This window comes from Balaenoptera acutorostrata, chromosome 13 (assembly GCF_949987535.1).
Source record: "Balaenoptera acutorostrata chromosome 13, mBalAcu1.1, whole genome shotgun sequence".
Taxonomy (NCBI): domain Eukaryota; kingdom Metazoa; phylum Chordata; class Mammalia; order Artiodactyla; family Balaenopteridae; genus Balaenoptera; species Balaenoptera acutorostrata.
This window is the reverse complement of record NC_080076.1, coordinates 23,689,205-23,710,772: the sequence shown is the minus strand read 5'-3', so window position 1 is coordinate 23,710,772 and position 21,568 is coordinate 23,689,205. Positions and strand designations below refer to the sequence as shown.

At 41.4% G+C, this 21,568-nt stretch overlaps 1 protein-coding gene across 1 annotated transcript in view; it reads right to left on the bottom strand.

The window, feature by feature from the left end:
• The window catches only part of MEX3C (mex-3 RNA binding family member C), a 21,661-nt gene extending 1,420 nt beyond the window's left edge, over nucleotides 1-20,241 (bottom strand). Inside the window, exons 1-2 of the mRNA XM_057526839.1 lie at nucleotides 19,143-20,241; nucleotides 1-1,647 (exon numbers count right to left, since the gene is read on the bottom strand). The exon at nucleotides 1-1,647 is cut by the window's left edge and continues 1,420 nt beyond it. Of these exons, the coding sequence (XP_057382822.1) occupies nucleotides 422-1,647; nucleotides 19,143-19,875 (1,959 nt within the window). The 5' untranslated portion in view covers nucleotides 19,876-20,241 and the 3' untranslated portion in view covers nucleotides 1-421. The remainder of the gene's footprint in view (nucleotides 1,648-19,142) is intronic.
• Nucleotides 20,242-21,568: the final 1,327 nt, after the last annotated feature.

Sequence of the window (21,568 nt, the reverse complement as noted above, 5' to 3'; positions counted from 1 at the left end):
CAAGTACCCTCCATAAACTCTTAATGTGGTTAGGCTTTGGGACCCATCGTTTTGAAATCTTAGACGTATACACTTTTCTCATAGGTTCACACAACCTATGATTATCTTCACTCAGCCGAGTTGAACGTCAGCTTTAGCAATTCTTATACAAGCTATGTCTCTGGGTCTACAGGATAGTATTAATAATTCAAACCAAACTAATAGACAAGAGACCACTTAGGTTTAGTGTTACCACAGCAGCCTTTTATAAGTTTACTAACAACTTTAGCCTAATCCCAATAAAGCCTGATAACAGTCATAAGAAATCATTAGGAAGTTTACTGGGGGTACCATTATATCCATGCCTTTATGAGTCCACATAGAGATATAGTATTTATGTATATATATATATATATGTGTATATATATATATATATATATAGTTAAGAGTGAATTTGGATTGCCTGAGTAACAGCTGTCTGGCAAACTGGACATGACGGTGTTCTCTTTTCACAGATCTTGTTGGCACATTCCATGCAGAAGAGGTTGTGGCCACATGGAACCAGGGCAGCAATAACTTCATTCTCAAAGCAAATCACACAGTCGTGCTTTCGTCTTGATTCTGGTGGTGAGCTAGAGGTGGAACCACCGTTGGAAGAGGAGTAACTATTGGTACCATTAGAAAAAGCAGGGATGTATATGGGAAGGCCAGCGTGGCTGCCTGTACTAGGCGGGTCGCTCCTAACCCTCCGGGCAAGCGGGTGCTCAACGCTCTCCGGAAACGTAGGAGACAGACGAGGAGTAGATGGCTGACTTCCTCTACGCTGAGTCTTCATGTTAGCAGGAGGATCACTCCCAAAGCCAGAGAGCGGGTTAACTGGTTCAAACGGAGTCCAGATAGTTTGAGCGGATGTTGGTAAAGAGTCAAAGGCAGGGGAATCAACCGCAAGATCTTCTGAGCCTACAGAAGGTAGTGTATCTCCAAACCAAAAGTTTCCTGTGCTAAATGGGCTTGTTGGACTAAAGTCAGCCAGCCTATTGCTTCCAAAGTAGGAATCTGTGGAACCACTTCCCAGAGAACTGGAACTATCGTTTCGATAATTGGAGATCATTCTGGCACGGCTAGGAGGAACTGGATTGGAGGAGAGCCACGCAGAGCCGAGTGTGCCACCTTCAAAGCTTACATCAGTACCGTTGTAATGGAAATCATTCTCTTCATTGAGCTCGATGTAGTTTCCTGTACGCATGGCAATATGCATTTCTATTTCTTCTCGTGCTCGGTCAACATTCTCGGGCATCCCTGTCACTTCAAAGACAGGCTCCTTATCTCTGCTTGGAGTTACTATGTACGTGTGGGTCTGCTGCTGAATTCTTTTAATTGTTGCTCCTTTGGGTCCAACAACTAATCCCACCACACGATAGGGGACCCTGACTTGAACGGTGGTCTGGCCAGGCAGATTAGGACTGCACGACAACCCTCCCAGGGCAGGGCCATTTTTGTTTCGAGATGCACGAATCATGGAAAAGTGCTCTGCAGCTGAGAGGATTTCTCTTTTGGCCATGGCAACATCTTCTTTCCGTCCAGTGACAACAAAAATGGGCTCTTCACCACGAACAGGTGTCTTGATATACGTGTTCGTCTTGGCTCTCAGCGCTTTAATTTTACAACCTGTTAGAAAGAAATATTTCGTAAGTATCAACATCTACTTCAATAATATTGATAAAGACAAATCACAGAAAGCTCCTTTCAAGCTAAAAGTCTGCTACTGGGCAGTTTTTCTTCCCTCTTTAAGTTTTAAGAGTTTTTTCTTTATCACAAAAACTTATCACTAGATGATGATAAAACTCTCCTAATTCCACTAAGACTCCTAGATCCTGAGGCATACTTTCCTGGTGATCTCTCATTCTCAGGGAGGAGGTGACACCTCTACTGGAGGTCTTTAACTCAGAGGTCAGGCTTATCGTTTCTTCCTCTTGTTATTAGTCATTGCGAATGATGCATGAAATAGGCCAGCTACACTATAAGTGGGTCTGACTTTCAGAACACTAATAGTTTACTACCGTGCAGGGTGTTGGCGGCAAAGAAAAACCATTAATGTACATGTGAGACATTTAATATCTATCATCTTATTTAATCTACATAACAACCCTAAGGATGAGACTATTACACTCCTTTTATTGCTAAGGAATATAAAGCACAGAAAAATTGTATAACATGTCCAAGTTCACACAGCAAGTAAGAGGCAGAGCCAGAGTTAAACCTAGTCTGACTTCATAATCTATATAGTCTTTTTGCTATTCCCAGAATCTCAAATTCCACACAACTATACTGCGATAAAAACTCTTCAACTGACTTCCATTTAACTGTCTTATCATTTTACCTTAACATTACTCTTTCCTCTGTAAAACTCAATTGATGACCATGGCAAAATGCTCAAGGCTAGTACATCATCTCTTTTCTGTTCCATCAGTTGGATTTCAGGCTTCACTAAGAATCAGTTGTTTTGATTCCCATCTGTTTATACTAGCTGCACTCATGCATTAACTAAATTAACAATTACATAAAGCAGTAACATATAAATGAGAGAAGACGCTGAACTTGTATGAAAATTGATTATTTTAAAAAATTTCAGTAAAGACGAGTACCTTAAAGAAAAAAAAAAAAGATGCTGTTGAACTATGGGTGAGACAACTGTAAAATCCTGGGGTAAAAAAACTAACATAGAATAACTTTGCACTCACTGTAAAGTTCTTCCTAAATTCAAAAGAAACATATTGGAAATTGTATGGAATATGGTCATTGAATGTGGTTTTATTGAAGGACTACGCTGGTTGGCAGTCCCATTCTCAAATAAAAGGCTTTGGCCCTAAATCCTGAGTTAAATAAATAAAATTTATTTAAGTTAAATAAATAAAATATCTAAGACACCTATGCATAACTACCCATGATTACTTTTTGGAGTATCACCCATTACCAGCGTCAACTGCGTAAGATTAGAGGGTTTCAAACGGTAACAAAGATGTCAAACATACAACTAAGGCATAAAACTCTGGGGTTATACTTTTCAAAGGTCTTAACGCGAAGCTTGCCAGAATAGATTTCTTCTCATGAATATATCATGCTATTCCTAGTTCCTCAAAATAAAGCAGCTAGGTGCTGCTGAAAAACACATCACAATCTCAGCAGATCCTTCTCTTAAACTTTGTTTTTTTTTGGCCCTCAACAAATTCATAATGTATAAAAACTAATTCTCTCTGGACATCATTTCTAACCTGTGTGACTGCAATAGTACCCTCCACCCTGCACCAAATAGGTCTCCTTGCCTCCATTCTTGCCTCACTCCCATCCACTCTCTATAGTCACTTTAGGCAGATGATGCTTTCTAAACAAAGCACCTATCATATGCTCACTTCTTTGCATAAAGTGCTTTAATGGCTCCCTTTTACCATAAGGATAAAGTCAACAGTACGGCACACACAAGGCTCCTCTGTACCTGGTACCTGATTACTTCTCTCTAGCCTTATCTCTGTACCCCTCTCCTTTCCCCCTCCCTCACTTCTTAAACTCTGTGGGTGTGCTTCCACCATATTAAACTCCTATGCACGCTCCCTTGCTCCCTTGCTTCTGTGATCAGAATGTTCCTTTACTCCTGCCCCTTTGCTACCAGCTCTGCTTAGCGCCTGGTAGCCCTTCAGATTTCAGTTTAGATGCCTCATCCTCTGAGGCGCTTCCTCTCCCTCAGGACTGGTTTGTGTGCCCTCCCTAAGCACTCTCAAAGCACTGGGTGGTTGGCTGTAAGTATATGCCACGGGGTGGCCATATAACATTTCTTGAAACAAAGATCATTTTTCTATATAAGAACACTGGGCCCTTCTTATACATATTGCTTTGCATCTAAGCATTTTTGTTGAGCTTTCCCGGCCTTTCATATTCTGGCCCCATACTGCTAATCCAACCCTGTTGAAGGGAGCTGATTATGCTGACTTTATGCTATGAAGCTACTGAATATGTTATTCAATAACAACTTTACTCAACCTACCACTGAACTTTTGGATCTGAACCACAAATGAAGATCCTGTTTCTCCTTCCAACAAACTGTAGAACTTAGAAACGGCTGCTTTCTCACTGCTGGATCTTAGGTACCTATCACGAAAACACTTTCAGAGTCAGGTTTTCTCTAACCTGAAGGTTATATTCAAGAAGACTGGGGGGTGGGGGTGGGTGGGTGGTGAAGCTAAAAGCAAAATTGCAAAGAAAGCACTTAGTGCAGTAACTGGAGGAGGTAAGAAGAGCAGAGTGCAATCAGTCGAATTTAAGCTACTGTAAAACACGAAAGTTTGTATTATAGAGTGCTGCTGTAAGTTTATATCTACAATGAACTACAAGGTTAAATTGATAGTGTAACTTCTGAGTATAGGAAAATGTATCTGCTTTTGCTCCACAAAAGACAGTGAATTGGAAGACCAGAACAATAAAACTTCTACATCTACTTATCATTTATACAGGCTAAATCTCTAGGAAACTCTCTCAGTCAGCACAGCAGGTGCTGCTTGAGGTTGAGAACTGCAATCATTTTCCATTGGCCAATATGTGACTGATGGAGAGATGCCTAAGAAAGTCTGAAAGGGGTGGAATGAACGCCTAATTCTTCATACTACACAGGGGAGTTACTATCATTATCTGGACACATGAGTTTCTTCTCTGAGCTACAACTCAACAAGAAGGCAGTCTGCTAGAATCACACATTTCTAACAAAGAGGGCCCTGATCATCCTGCAGAAAAACACTGGGCAACTTCTATTAAGGACAAAGGGAGAGTTAGCTTGAGAGTCTAGGGTTGGCCCCTCTCAACGCTTACTGTAGTGAACATTAGAAAGCTGCATTAAGAAACTTCTCTAAATGCTTCTGAGACTATAAGCAACTGCCAGGTGCACCTTAGTAGAACACTTTGTTTAATACCTAGTAAGTATGTATTATTAACTAAGAAAATATGCCTAAAGGTACACAGACACTATTGGGCCTATGGATGGTACAAATAAATAGATGTTTAATACATGGCTCATTAGGAAGACAGAGAAGACAGATGGTTGGAGTGTGGACCATCTCTCAGATAGGGGCGTAAGATAGGCTTACCCTGCCCCAAAGGGTCATGTGCTTAGGTTTTGTAGATCAGGGGAAAGAGGGAACAGGAAGACAGCAAAGCCAACCCCTTTTACGCCACTGCCAACAGAAATAGAAGTATTTCTTTTCGCTCCTAAATTTTATAAGACAGTTTTAACACAGTAGCCTTAACTCAGATCAGGAAACCTATAGGAAACCTCATCAATCACATTATTGTTTCTATGAGAACATGCATATTCTGAGCTCCCAACAACCAACACACGGTTTCTAGAATATATATACACGTTATAAAGTTTGGGACAATTTGAATAGGCAGAGTTCTAAACAGATGGCACAAACTAAGCAGAAAAAACCAATTTGTTTTACTATTTTGCAGGTAGAGGAGGTAAAAAAGCTTTTTAGAGTATTTTAGATTGAGTTTCTATTTGAAAGTGCAATGATATTTTAAAAAAACATTGAAAAATTTATAATCTCAGAGTGTCACAAAACTCATAAGCCATAAAGGTACTGAAAAATTAGACTGCACTTTAAAATTGCTGCATGGCAAAACTCACCAAATACAACGTAAAAAAATTATTTACAACTCACATCACAAATGGCTAATTTCTCTCTCTTACACAGGTACCCATATACCTACCCTTATATATCAAAACACCAAAACCCAACAGAAAAAAAAGGTGAAAGAAATAGCTCACAGAAAAGGAAATATATAAATGGCTCCAAACATGAAAATTCCCATTTTCATGTGAACTGAGGTATCATTTTCCACCTATAAGACTGTCAAATATCAAAAACAAATAAACAGTGCTAGTAAGAATGGGGAAAAAAACACTTATATTTAGCTGCTGAGAGTATAAACTCCTCAAGGGCAGTTTGCAATATCCATCAATATTACAAGTCAAGTATCCTTTTGCCCCTACAATCCCACTCATAGAATTGAGTCTGTAGGAATACTTGCACAGGGGCAAATGACCTTTGCATTATATTACTGTTTGTATTAGTGTGTATATAGCTGGTAAAGCTATATAAGGGAATACTCTGCAGTCATAAAACTGGTTGACTTAGGGAGACAGGGTAGGAGGGTGACAATTTTCCTTGTACACTTTTATTTCTTACAAATTTTGAACCATACAAATGTATTAGTTTTTTTTTCCAAAGAAATATTAAATTAGAAAAATTTAAAAATTAGTTATGAAGAAATGATACACTTTATTACACTAAGCATATCAATCAGACTTTTGGCTAGTTCTGAGCTTTAAAAAAAATTTATCAACAGCAGGGTAAACGATTTCATAACCTCGAAGCTGAGTAAGTCCAAGGACAGACTAACAATTGTTTTCTTACAGCTACAAATAAAAACCAACATATGGCAAGTTCTATACCAGACTGCGTAGAGATTAAGAACTAGGATAGCACTAATGACTTGCATAGCTGCAATTTTATTTTGATTTGCAAGTAAATTCTCCCAAGAGAAAGTCTCCAACTTACCTCCCTCCTGTAGGAACCCATTTCCCCTTTCTCTATCACTGTGGCTGGGACTGTGTTTCACCTTAAAACTCTTTAGCTGCAGCCAGAATTCTGGTCCTCTCACTCCCTGGTAGAGTAGCAAAGGTTGGGTCTTGCTTCTCCAGGGTAAAGAGAGCCTCTTCCACCAGCTGCCTGAGCAGTTAAAAGGAAGAGGTCCTCTGTTTCTGGGAGAGGAGTTGAAGAAACGGAATTGAAATGATATCTTCAGTGTTTCTGAAACCATGGTTTGCAATATCAATTGAATAGGTTCCAAATGTTTCAGTAAATTTGCCGGGGGTGGGGGGGGGCGGGTCACAATCAGAAAAGCTTAAAAGCACTAGACTAGATTTTAAGACCACTTTTTAATTCTATGAAACACTTGGAATGACATACTTAGAAGAACCAGATGTAGAATTACAGTCTGTAATGTAGATATGATTCCAGTCCAAATTAATTCACCTTAAAATAGGAAGATTGTCCAGATTATATGGGTGGCCCTGACCTAATCACGAGTCCTTTAAAAGAGTTTTCTCCTTCTGGCTTCAGTAGTCAGATGTGCTCTGGCTAGCCCAGAAGCAAGCAGACAATCTGTGCTTGATCTGCCCATGGAGACCTCGTGGCAAGGAACTACAGGTGGCCTGTAGCAGCTGAGAGCTAGAAGGAAAATGGAGGCCTCAATCCAGAAATCTTGTTCTTTTAATTTTGCTTATTACCTTCTTTAGTTTTTTACTGCTGCCATAACAAGTTACCCCACATAGTGGCTTCAATGTCACAAATTTTTTATTTTACAATTCTGTAGGTCAGAAGTCTGACACGGGTCTCAACGTGTTTGCAGGGCTGTGTTTCTGGAAGCTCCAGGGAAGAATCTATGTCCTTGCTCATTCAGGTTACTTACAGAATTTAGTTGCTTACCATCATAGGACTGAGCTCCCTGTTTTCTTGCTGACTGTCTGCTGAAGGCCATTCCCAGCTTCTAGAGGCCACCAACATGGCTTGTGGCCCCGTCTCTCCATCTTCAGAGCCAGCAATGGAGGTTGAATCCTTCTCATGCTTCAGATCTCTCCCCTTCTTGTATCTGACCCAGCTGGGAAAGTTCTTCTGCTTTTAAGGACTCCTGGGTTTACACTGGGCCCACCCAGATGATCTCAGACAACCTCCCCATCTCAAGGTCCATACTCCATATACATATTCAGTTTCCAGGGATGTAGGGTGTAGGCATCTTCAGGGAAAGGGGGTTTATTCTGCCTACCGTATTACCATTTTTCCCTTCCTCCAATTATTTCCTCCATTCTTCCAGGTCCCTGGCTTTTGAACAAAGGAAAGTATTTGGTTCAGAAAAAATTTAAACCCTAACCCAAGAATAGAGACCCAATGTCTAGGGCAGTCACCAGATATAAGTAGCTAGATATAAATACAAGAAAAGTCTGGGGATCACGGGCACTGGAGTAGGGTGAAGTGAGAGACTATTGATAAAAATCAAAATAGGTAGAAAAGAAATATATAAGCCAGGGTGTTGACAAAGACAGGGTGTTTATGTTGAGATAAGTGATTTGTTAAGAGATGCACAAGTAAAACCTGGCCTCCACTTGTCCTAAGGGATTTGGCTAGGTGTTCCTAGCTAAACCACTCCTTCTTTGGCCCAAGAACATTCACAAGCCTGATGCTTAAACTTACCCATTCAAATATTAAATTCCCTATAAAGGTGCAGGTGCTAATTCCAGGTGATATACAGGAACTATCATAATTTCTGCTCTCAAGGAGCTCACAGTAAGGAAAGGAAAGGAGCTCACAGTCATGAAAACAATACTGATATAGTACTGATATAAGATAATTGCTTTAATGAAAATAGGCATACAAAGCAGTGGGAGCATAGAAAAGGAGAGGGCTTTGTTGCTTACAGAAAATGAAAGAAGACTTCAATGGCATTCGAACTTAGGCTTGAAGAAAGTAGTTCTGCCAGGTGGGAAGGAAAGTAGAGGGAACTGCAAGTGCCAAAGCAGGAATCAAGAGCACAAGATGGCCACACCTGGCTCAGTGTTGTGGGAGCTTTAAGTGACTGGAGGGTAGAATGGCAGGGGAGCAGGTCAGATGGGGGATGATTCAGTCTTTAACATGAGGCAAGGGAGTTTAAAGTCTATCTTGTAGGTGCAAAGAACTTGTTTTGTTTTTTTAAATAAGTCCCACACGTTATGTGAAGTGTCGCAGATTTTCGACAGAGGATTTTGTTTTCCAGAAATTAAATTCACTGTATTTCCCATTCATTTCATCAATTAGCTACAAATATAAGGTGATTTAAGAAAGCTAAAACCCTTATAAACACATACCAAAACTATGTGTATTTTCACTTTGGGTCATCCTTGGGTTATATCTTTCTTCAGAAATTCTCTCCAAGAGGTTTTATTTTAAAAGGGAAATCAGTATACACACACATACAGAAACACTTTAATAACAATGAAGAGGGGGAGTGAAACTCCTTGAGTAGTTCTTTTTATCTTCAAGAAAATTAGAACTCTGGGCTTGATATTTAAATTACCCCCAGCTCCCACCCCATCCATCTCCTAATTAAGTGGCCATCACTTACCTTCTCCCAGATTTTATCATCTCCTAAACATGCCTTATTCTTCCTTATCTCTACCCAGGTATTTCCCTAAATAACCTGGAAAATCCTCCTAGTACTTCCCCTCCCCGCCCCCCCAAATCTTCTGAGTAATAAACACAGTCATTTGGAAAAGATAAAGACTATGTGTGAAAGGCTCTATGAACTCAAGAATAATACAAACAAGAGATATGACTCTATCACAGCTACCACTTACTAATACTATTCCAAGGTCTAGTTTAAAGGAAATAATGTAAGGAAAAAAAACTGATTATCTGCAGGACTGGGTTCTAATCTACCACCAGAGTTTGCTTGTGGTTTTAATGTTAGGTCATTCAACCTCTAACTCTCTTCCAATGCTTTTATCTTTTGACCTAGTCCCTTTTCTCCTAGGAAGTACAAAATCACTTCTTTCTGAAGTCTAAAAAGCACTTGGGACAATCAGATACTACCATATCTCACATGCATACATCTATTCTTCCTTTCCTCAAGAAAAGTAGATTGAATTATAGCTGGGAACATAAGACTTTGAACAGACCATCACAAAGCATCTTTGGGAACTCTAACAGGCCACCAAACCTCTATCTCTCCCTTCATGGCTGAGGAACTATAATTAAAGTTACTTCTCTCATTTGGTTGTTGCAAGGATTAAATGAAATAATGTATTAAAAATACTTATTACAATGCCTGTGGTCAGTAAAGGACAGCTTTTTTAGGCTACCTAACCCCCCTCCCCCCCACCACCATTTCAAGTATTTCATGAGTAAACTGAGCCAATAGGCTTGGCTTTGAAATAGTAAAATTCGTAGCACACTTTTCAGTTTTCCAAACTCTCCTATATTTTCATTTAATCATCATAACAGAATGATGATTGGCTTAATAGCTTTAGGAAGGATAGGAAAGAACTAAACTGAAAGAGCTTAGAGATCTCCCAGCTGGAAAGTCAGATCTCAAACACAAGTTGCCTTAATAATTCCATACTCCTCTCACTACTCCATACTATTTTTCTCTAAAAGCATTAGAGAAACACATTATTTTATATGTACATTTCATGATATATTAGAATTAATGAGGGGATCATATTCTTTACTGATTTTATATATAAATAAGATCCCTTTCCTCTTGAAGAGTCTAGACAGAGTATTCAAAACTCCTATAATTTTACAAGGACTCAATTTTTCAGTATTAAGAGCTTCAAAGACTGATGAATATCAGCTAAATTCCAGTAAGAGAGTGTTTCTTATGCACACAACTTAATCCAACATTTAAATAAATTGTTTAGATTGGCAATGCAATGGATTCCTAAATGCACAATATAGAAACAGCTTTCCTTTCCCGGGTTCAAGGGCCCTTCTTGTAGCTCTAGTCAAAATTTTCTGAAATTTTCTGTTAAGAATACTGTTTCACTCTAGATATCACTATGTCAACACTTCAAACAGCTTCATTTATGTGATTTTAGTTTTGATTACCAGTATTCATATGGACATCTAATAATGCCCTAAATCAAGTAGCATCTAAAACAGATCCAAACAACTTTAGGTTGACTGGCTCCTCAGGTAAAGGCAAGAGGGAAGAAAACCCCACAACATGAAAACTAAAATGATAAATAATAAAATGGCAATTTTCTAATCCAACTATTCAGTTCAATAAAATAAACAGCAAGTATCTGCTATGTTTCAGGTACTTTAACTGACATTAAGATGACTGAGATTCAATTCTGCCCTCACTGACTTGTACCAAACTTCAAGCACCAAAGGGAATTGGTGTCCACATGTGTTCAAGTACAGATATTGATCTGTCATTTTCTTTTCTTATACTGTTGGTTGGTGGTGGTGTTCAAGCCTTTTATATCCTCGCTGCTTTGTCTGCTTGTTCTACCACTTACTGAGTTGGAGTGTTCAAGTCTCTAATTCTATTAGCTTGAGACCCTGGATAAGTTATTTGTATCCCCACAGATGTTTCCTTATGTGTATGGTGGAAATAAGAATGGATCAAATGAGATGATATACTACCTGACACATTTAAATGTTTGTTATTATTATTATTTTTAAATCAAATGAATCAATTTTCTATAGAAAGTTAAAAAACATTAAAAAAATTTAAATCCTGAAGATAAAACTTATATTTAGATTGTGAAAAGCATGTTAAGATATTATAAACTTTACAAAACTGGGAGGAGATATGCTGAAGTCAATCTAATTGGTAATTTGAAACCTGGTTTACTTTTACATGATTTTAGGAACTCTTGTTGGACAAAAATAAGAAGAGCTACAAGAGATAATCTAGTTCAATCTCATATGTGAAGAAAACTGAAGCTGAGAATTGCCCAAAGTTATAAACTAATGATTCCTAAATACCCCAATTCCCTAAATACACCATTCTCTCAACCTGCCTTATTTTCCTAGTTGATTCTTAGAAGTGGAGAATTCCCTGCATATATAAAGGTATTTTTAAAAACAGAGGTTAAACTAAATTTAAAATCCCCCTCCTTTTCCACGTAGTTTAGACAAGAGGATCGACATACTTAACAAAAAAAGGGCTCATATTTGGCCTTTCACTAAAGCTGTGACACCCAGAAGAGGGTGTAAATTAGAGATGAAAGGCAGAACAATTTTCCTAACTGGGGATTTTAAAATTAGGTTCATGCCCTTTAGAGGATGTTAATAAAAAGCTGAGAATTACCTCTGTATGGGAATCATATAATGGAATCAGATTCATTTGTAAATGATTCTCTTCCAGACTACAGACTAGCTTAGGTCTTTACCAGGAAATACATTTCAAAAGCACTGATTTTAAAGAAAATTTTAAGATATTGTAAACTTAAAAAAATATTAAAAAATGTAATATATATCACTATCTAGTGGTATATATGTCCTAGGAAAAACTTACTAAAATGACAATTTTTGGTTTCGACTAGCATTTGCTCAGAGTACAAATCTAGCAGTAAAAAAAATGATAAACTTTACCCTGCCTCATATATAATTTATTATCTCTATACTTCCATTGTACAGTGAATCTGTACTAATGACATCTTCCCATACCTGATCCTCACAATGGAGAGCGGGTGGGGGAGGGCCAGGAAGAACAGCTGGATGGACTAGCTTTCCCCCCACCAGAGGAAACCGAGACTCAGTGAGGTTGGGCGATTTGTCCACGGTCACAGGAGACAAATGGTAAAGCCAGCTAACAAGTTTCCTAACTCCAAGTTCAATGTCCTTTCCTGCAGGTACTGGTGGAAAGGTAGAAGATAAGCCAAAGGGGAGGGGAGAGTGGTATAGACAGGGGGACAGTAATAAAAAGGTCAGCCCAAAGGGCAAACATTTTACACTGGTAACCTTCTAGTAGTTTGGAACTACTACCTCCCCACTCTCTTCTATGTTTAAGACGAAACTACTTTATGCTTACCTTCAACTACATCTGCAGCTCATTAAATAATTTTCTTTATTATTTTAAGGCCTAGTCTTATTATTTCACGATACCACTTTACTTGTGGTCAAATCAGGCTTCCCTGCACACAATGAACTGCAGTTTTCGCTTACTGGACGAAGGCAACAAACCATGCCCACACGAATTGTTCTTAAATCTCGAACACTGGCATGAAAGAGGTGCTATAATTATGCAGTGTAACTTAAAATTCTCAAAATCAGTCATAGAATAAAGCCTCAAAGTATTCAAATAACATTACGTTGTGCATATTCAATTTAGCATAGTTTGGCTTGGTATTACTAGTATTAGAGTATCATTTTAAAAGCTTAAATATCAAATGTAATCCTTATAAATGTCTATATGGTACCTAATGGTAGTAAGGGAAAAAAAGTTAAAAGTAAACATGCATTATGGTATATAAGCCATTTGAGAAGGATTAAGATGCAGTTTAATAAACATATCACTTTAGAATCACCTGAAGATCAATGGGGTTTTAAAACAGATTATCCATAATGTTTGGAGTTTCCTAAAGGAGTTTTTTTTTTTTTTTTTGCCTGTGCTGCACAGCATGTGGGATCTTAGCTCCCTGATCGACCAGGGATCGAACCTTGCCCCCTGCAGTGGAAATGCAGTCTTAACCACGGGACCGCCAGGAAAGTCCCTAAAGGAGTTTTTAAACTGCGAATACACTTTACTATTTGGTATCTTATGACCACTTTTTTTTTTTAACATCTTTATTGGAGTATAATTGCTTTACAATGGTGTGTTAATTTCTGCTTTATAACAAAGTGAATCAGTTATACGTATACATATGTTCCCATATCTCTTGCCTCTTCCATCTCCCTCCCTCCCACCCTCCCCATCCCACCCCTCTAGGTGGTCACAAAGCACCAAGCTCATTTCCCTGTGCTATGAGGCTGCTTCCCACTAGCTAGCTATTTTACGTTCGGTAGTGTATATATATGTCCATGCCACTCTCTCACTTTGTCCCAGCTTACCCTTCCCCCTCCCCGTATCCTCAAGTCCATTCTCTAGTAGGTCTGTGTCTTTATTCCCGTTATGACCACTTTTATCTATAATTTTTTCATTTTGAGTTTAAATTACAAATCCTATAGGGCATAAATTACATTTAAAAAATTCTGTCACAATCCCATAGATTTTAAAATAATACTGTGGTAATAATCATGAATATTTTGGCTCTCTCCTGTAGGCACATGATTGTAATGCAATTTCTCGCCCACTTGAAGTTAGGTGTGTCCAGATGACTTGCTCTGATTAATGAAGTATGAGCGGATGTGATCATTATTACTTCTGGGTCTAACATTTAAAGACCGCTGTGTGCTGTGCCACTGTCTCCCATCCTTCGGGCACAGGGGAAGACCAGCTAACACTTGAGATGCTGGCTGCTTCACTGGTCTAAGACTCTGAATGACTAAAATGAGCACAGCCCCTGTGAATAAGAAATAAACCACTGTTGTTTCAATACTGAGATGCTGGGGTTCTTTGTTATCACAGCATCATTTAAGCCTATCTGGATAGCACTGCCATGTGCCTAACAGGCATTTAGACATCAGTTCGTTCTAGTTCTACCACCTTAGACGAATATAGTAATGTGTGAAAACTGTCTGCTCAAGCCGAGGAAAGGTGAACAAGATTAACAGAGTGGTTCGAATTAATTTCAGATTTAACTTAAAAGTAGTATGTGCTTATCACTTACAGTTTCATATATGTCAATTTATTTGTGTAAAATTCATAGTCCCCAGAGGTGTTGTAGATATGATAACACCCAGCTGAAGAAGAATCTGAAGCCTAGGCAGTTTAAGTGATTTGTCCAAGACCACAAAGTGAGTTACTGGCACAGAGTAATCAGAATTTAGGAATTTTAATTTCTGATTGCTGGCTCTTTCCAATATATCACAGCTGAGCAGAGACTGTTAAAGGCAATTTGGGACAGTTTTCAACAAATATTTTTATATTAAAACATACATTCTAAAACATTTTTGTATTCAGTTTAAGACAAAAGCAATAAATTCTTCAATGTGTACAAATACTAAATTCATTCAAAACCAAATCCATAAAATACTAAGCACTGTCTTATAACTAAATTCCACCTTTCCTTGAAAACTTAAAATGTAAGAACTATCTAGAATTCCAACCCACAGACGTTGTTGGAAATTTTGCTCAATGGAAATCTCTAACAAATTAATAGTTCTCAAATACTTGACTCCCTGGATCATTTTTAGGTCACTGGCATTTCTACCAGGGGGCAGAAAATACACCCTTGAATTACCACTTTATTTTCCATTTCCTCCCTAGTGAATCAAAATAGTTCATTAGCTGAGTAAGGCAGGAAGAAAAGGCAGCAGATTCCCCACCCATTTGCAAAACAATTACAATAATCGAACCTTCCCCAATGGTCCCAGAGCTAATACAAACTATTATTTAGATTTTAAAGCCTAGAAAAATGACAACATTTAATTTTTAAAGCTAGCATGTATATACACACAAATTAACTTTCTGAATTATAAATGACAGTGAATTTCTAGTTAGACACATTAGAACTAGAAAATGACCTGTGCCTTCTGTGTAGTAGACACCAAAATTTTATTAAGTAAATTAATTTGGATAGTGAGGATATTTTAAGTTATGCATATTAGAAATACAGTACCCCAACTCATGATTAGGGCAGAAATTAACCCAAAATATTATTAGCCTTTCTGAGCAAGATGCTTCAATACTGAGGCAGCAATGTAGAATGAGAACTTTATCTTTACTAGCAAACAAACTGGTCTAACCCCAAGTTCCACTATCTGAGCAAGATACCTATCAGCACCTCAGTTTCTACGTCTGTAAAATGGGGATAACCACCTAGCAGAGTTAAATGGCATGTAATATAGTAACTGGCAGAGAGAATGCCAACAATCCCCCCTCTTCCACAAAAGAGACACCGTGCTTTAGCATTATTCTGAAACTATTTCTCCTCATGAAATGTATATTTCTTCTTAAACAGGGAATTTATGTACAAGACCAAGCTTTCTCTTTTTAGAACCTGGAAGAGTGGTTCAACCCTAGGAAACTGGGAAAACTTTTTCACAAGGATGTATTTAAGACAACCTGAAGCAATGTAACATATTAACTGTTTAAAAAGTGACAATATACACAATCACTGGGGACCAGTGGAGAGAGAGCAGCTTAATAAAGAAGAAAAAAATTTCTAAGAAGGTCTAGCTCCGTGATAGCCAAAGTAGGGTGCAAGAAAATTCATTGGAGTGCAGGAAAAAAAAAAAATCAAAACACTCCAATTTCCATCTTTACCTCATCCTTTTAAAATTGTTCACATGTTTTATAATGTATAGTATATCAACATATGTACTATTCATAGATATCCAAATATTGAGAGTATTAGCTTAAATGTTTTTTGACAGTATACAATTAAAAAAAGCCAGAAATAGCCCTTCTTGACTAGGAGGCTAGAGAACACACATAGACCATCAAGTAAATCACTAATGAAAATAGTTAAAGAAGTACATTAATCTTACAGTAATATAAAACCTTGGATTACAAGTCTTTAGCCTCTTTTCAGTTCCTGGCTTTGTTGTACAGTATTGTTGGTTTCAAAATGAGATGCACACTTAAAAAAGGGGGCCAATTTAACATTTGCAAATGACCATATGCTGCTGGGGAGTATAAACACGAGGTCAACGCTCTGCAAACTTTCATCACAATCAAAAGCAGTAGTTTGTTTTTCTGAGAGACAATGGAACTAGAGGCCATCTATATGAGTTGCCAGTCTATATGACTCAGAATTCCATTTGTCCTACTCTTGGCTTCAGAGCTGGTCACAGATGTCTCCATCTGTGACATAATTATTTCCAAAACTAATTAAGAGATGTCAAACAGAAAATTATGACTTCAGGTAATGAATAAAATGGCAGGAAGGGATAATTCTTAAGGAGGAAAATTTTGTTCATCCAAAGCAAAAAGTAAACTAAATGATTTGCCCTGTTTATTCACTTAGGGAAAGGGGAAATTCTCACATTGTAAAAGGATGCAAACATTAGAAGTTGCCTGGTTTTCTGCAGGAGTGCGAAAATAACTTTACAGGTTCTATCATGGTGCTACTGAGGGGTGTGTGTGGCAAAGGGGGTCAATGATCCACTAGTTGAATGGTTCAGAACAGGAAAAGGATAAGACTTTTTGCTCTTAAGATAAGATAGAGGATGATGACATACTTTTAACAGTGCTGTCAACTCTGGGAAAATATTAAGCGTAAAAGGAATAGTCAGCAATTTGTCTCCATGTCCTAAGACATAAATAGATTCACATTTCCTTATTAACCAATAAGCTCAGCCCTAAAAAGAAAAACTAAAGACCATTTCATTGCTATAATTTGGTACAAAATACAAACTTGGAATGAATTGTTTACTTTTAAATAATTGATTTGCATAAAGGTTAACAATCTGCATAATTAAGGAACATTTAATCATGCTTTAAAGGGTATAATACAGAAAACAAAAATTTGTATTAAACTAAATATACAAAAGATATCAGTATCTTGTCCCCTAGTAAAACTGTCCTGTAAGTATTCTTTTCCTTCATTATCCTAAACTGTTACCATAAGCACACTGAAGCAACTTGTGCTGAGAAAGTGTCACCCTAGTAGGGCCTGAACAGACACCTTCCCAGCCCCTTTTCACCACTCTCCTAAGTATGAGATCCTAAGTATCAAAAAAAACAAACTTCCCCTCCCCCCGCCCCGCAGCAACTTTCCAACCATACCTAGAGATTATTTCTCCACACCTTTCCTCACACTGTCCTTCATTCTTTCTTCCAGCTCCATTTGTTAAAGTCCTATCTGTTCTCCAAGGCCCTCCAGGGTTGATGTTCTTATACATACCACTTTGTCACACACTATAGTTAATGCCATTAACTACAGGTTAGATTAGCGCCATTCCGCTGTTTATTAGACTGTTAGCTTCCTAAGGGCAGCCAAGTTAGTCTGAATTACTCTCACATTCCCAACTGCCATAAACTCAATGCCTGGCAAAATACAAACCTGATACATAGCAATTCCCCGATGTTGTTAATGGAATAACCAACTCATTCTGAGTCTCTAATTTGAGATGTTATAATTTTATCCTATGTGAGGTGAAACAGTTCTCTCCTGGATCAGTATCTTCAGTATTGCCAAAACAAAACAACAAAAACAAACCAAAAAGCAAAAAAAGGCATGCAAAATTTATCTACCGAACTACGGAAATAAACTCTTAATTGAAGGGCATCAGCTTTGAACACTGCCTTTAAGTACCAGTCACCAGGCAGTCTGAAATAGGCTATTTCCTCTAACCGGAGTTCAGATGGATTTTTCTTATTAAAATCCTAGAGGTAAGAGATGAGCCAACGCTGATATTTGAAACCACCATTTCGACAGACCTCTTATTTATGTGTACTCTAGACCACTTGGGAAAGATGAGATCATTTAAGCAGCAGCGCCATCACTTCTCTTTATTTGACCCCGACAATGCTCTCAACCTAACAGGAGAAAGACATGCATCAACCAGGTTAAATCATATTGTATAAGGCAGCGGCAGGTACTATGTACTCCTTCAATAAAGGGGGAAAAAGAGCTACGCTGAAGAGCATGAGACCTTCCCTAAAAATGTCGGATACGGAGGTACTCTGGGCATCCCTTCCCCCACCTCCACAAATCTACTCCTGGAATCTGAGACCTAGGTCCTTTGTCTGAGCAATGTGGGAGGAGTCTTGTCTGCAGTACTGGTGTGCTGGCAAATGAAGAGAATTTACTGAAAACTGTATAAACGCATGAAGTTCCTTAACTCAATTACTTTACTGTCCAATTTTTCTTCATCGTGCACCCTAAAGTGTTCTGAAAAGGACCCAACGTGCCTTTTCGAGAGCTGAAATGTATCGAAAGGAATACAATAAGATCAACAGAGTGTTAGCAAAAAAACTAAATTTTTGAACAGCGGAGGGGCGGGCGGTAAGAACGACCACTTGAACATCCCCTTCCCTCTCGAACGAGCTCTTTCTACAAGCCTCCATTTCTGTCCATTTCTTCTTCCCAACAAGCCGTTGTAAGGCAAGCTGAGCGCTTTTACAAAGACGGTCGACTGCGCAAACTTGCAATCTCAAAGCTTTCCATGCACAGCACCGAATCCACAACCGACCCGACCTTTTACCACCTCACTGAGGTTTTTGGTGCCACGCCAGCCGGGTGTTCCAGGAATACAGCCCGAGTAAAGTGAACACCGCCGGATAGGGTGGCTCGAGAAACTTAGCACCTTTTATCACGCAAGATGAGAGGAACACCGTGGGGTTTTCGCAAGGTGACCCATCTTCTCATCTCGTCGACCCTCGGTTCCTCCCAGACCCCTTCTCGGTGGACCTGGAGGACTCTCCGGGTTCGCCTTTCCTGCCCCACGCTCCTTTCTTTCGTCTCCCCACCCACGCCCGGGGGCCAAGCCCAGCTGGACACCCCCCACAACCGCACTCACCCTGGCGACCGACAATCTCGGCGACATGCTCGGAGCTGGGCACCGGGACGCACTCGGTGGTGTTGACGCTCTTCCTCCGGAGCAAGGCCGCCTGCTCCCCGTTCAGGGCGGCCGCCGCCGCCCCGCAGCCGCCTGGGCCGTAGGCGTGGGACAGCATCGCCGCCATCATGCCCTGGGCATCGTCCCCTCCGTAGAGCACCCCCGCCGCCGCGGCCGCCTCCCGGGCATCGAAGCCGGCGGCGGGCAGCAGGACCGACCCCAGGGACCCGCCCGGGATCGGCTGGGTCTGAGAGGCGGCGGCCGCTGGCGGCGACAGCAGCAGCAGAGACGGCCGGTCCTCCTCCTCTGCCTCTTCCAGCTCCTCCTCCTCCAGCAGGTCTCCATCCAGCTCCGCTTCCTCCCCCTCCTCCTCGTCCTCCTCCAGCTCCAACTCGGCCGCCTCCGAGACTCCGGGCCGGCCGGGAGGAGCCCGCTCCTCCGGAGACAGCCCCGCCGCCCGCCGGGCCTGGCCCTGCGCCGCCGCGGCCCGGAGCGCCGGGGCGCCGGGCTCCGCCGGGCTGGGGTCGTCGAGGCCTAGCGCGGCCAGACGCTCCCTCAGCAGGAGCCCGTCCCCCTCGAGCTCCGGGCCACCCGCGGGCGGTGGCAGCGGCGGCGGCGGCGGCGGCGGGGGCGGCTGCGGCAGGGGGGCCGGGGCCGCCGCCAGGGCCAGGGCCGCGGAGCTGCCGCTCGGCATCGCGACGGCGCGCTGTCAATGGCGGCGGCGGCGGCGGCGGCGGCCGGGTCAGGCGCGGCAGGCGGCGAGCCCCATGGCGGACAGGGCCCCGGCCCTGCTCAGCGCGCAAACACCTTTCCTCTGGGGAGGCGGCGGGGCTGGCGACCCGGGCCGAGCAGCGCCAGGGCCGCCCGGAGACCGGAGAGGGCGGGGTGGAGGAGCAGAGGAAGGTAGCAGAGGTAGGTAACTAGGTGGGTGGGTGGGGACGGCAGCGGGGCGGGCTGGTGGAGGTGGCAGCGGCTCCCCTCTCAGGATTTCTTTTGTTTCATGGCCTTAACCAGCCCCCGGCGCGCGCGGCGGCGGCGGCGACGCCCCACGCCGCTCTCCGAATGAAGCCGGCGCGCCCTGATTGGCCGTTTTTAATCGCTGGGAGCCCGCCCTCTCCTCCCCGCAGCCTTCTAACTCCTAGCCCTAGCCCCACCCCCCCACCCTCGTCTCGTGCCCCGCCCCGCCCCTCCCCAGAGCTCTGATTGGGTGACTGAGACGAGCTAGCCCCGCCAAGCCTTCTCCTTCCGTCCTCTGCCCTCTCCCCCACCCCTCCCTCCCCTTTCCCTACTGACTCTCGAGGAGAGGGACTGTGGTTGTTCGCTTTACACGTCACTCTTTGTGACGTACAGGTGGAGGCGGGGAAAAGGAGGCGGGACGAAGGCAAGGCAGCAGAGGCTGAAACTCGGAGCCAGTAGGGGATTTCGCGCAGGCGCGTGCAGTCGAAGCATGCACCTGGGTTTCCTCGGTTCCCCGCATCCCTCTGGCCCACCTGGGTGGGGTCTTTTAACCCATAGTGGGAGCGGCGTTGGAGCGTAGCGTAGCATGGGCCCGGAGGGCGTTGTTGAAGAAGTGATTTCCCACTTTCAGGGTAAGGGCCTAGAGAGAGTCATCGAAGGAGGGGCCAGTGAAGTGTTCTCCTATCCAGCCGCGGGGGTGGTTTCCTGAGCCGCGTGGCTCCTGGGCCTTCCCTGCACCACTCCGGAATGCTCCTCCCGCCGGGCAGGGCCCTCCCACGCCCAGCTGGCCCGTCTTCCAATACGAGGCAGGTTGGTTACATCAGGAGCCTTAAATGCTGGACTTGAGTGCTTTGGGGCTTTTCAAGGAAACTAAATAATCTCTTTCTCCTCCAAGACGTTCTTCCCACAGTATTGTCCGGGTGATCCCACACAGTGGCTATCTTTTATAGGGGTTTATTTTTAAATGGCGTGTTAAAAACAAATCTTATTACTTTCCTTAATCTTAGGCTCTGACCGTCAGCCCTCCCCAACCCGCTCCCCTTTACCTCCGCCCCTTTAGTACCAGGTGGTCTCCCCAGGTTAGTCTTAATCACCAGCGTTGTCTTAACAGAGGTAGAATGTGAACAACATAATGTAGTTTTAAGGTTTCTAGTGTCCCCATTATAAAAAGTAAGAGGAAACAGTTTTAATAAATATACTGAGCTCAGTATATTCAACATATTATCATTTCAACATGCAATCGATATAAAATTATTGATATCTTTTATAGTTTTTCGCGCTAAGTCTTTGAAAATGGTGTGTATTTTACACAAGGATATCTCAATGTATGTTCGCTTCACACTAGCCATATTTCAAGCACTGAGTATTAGTAGCTCTAGACCTTGATTTTCGAACTATAAATTGAGATCCTTTCTATTTTGGATTTATTA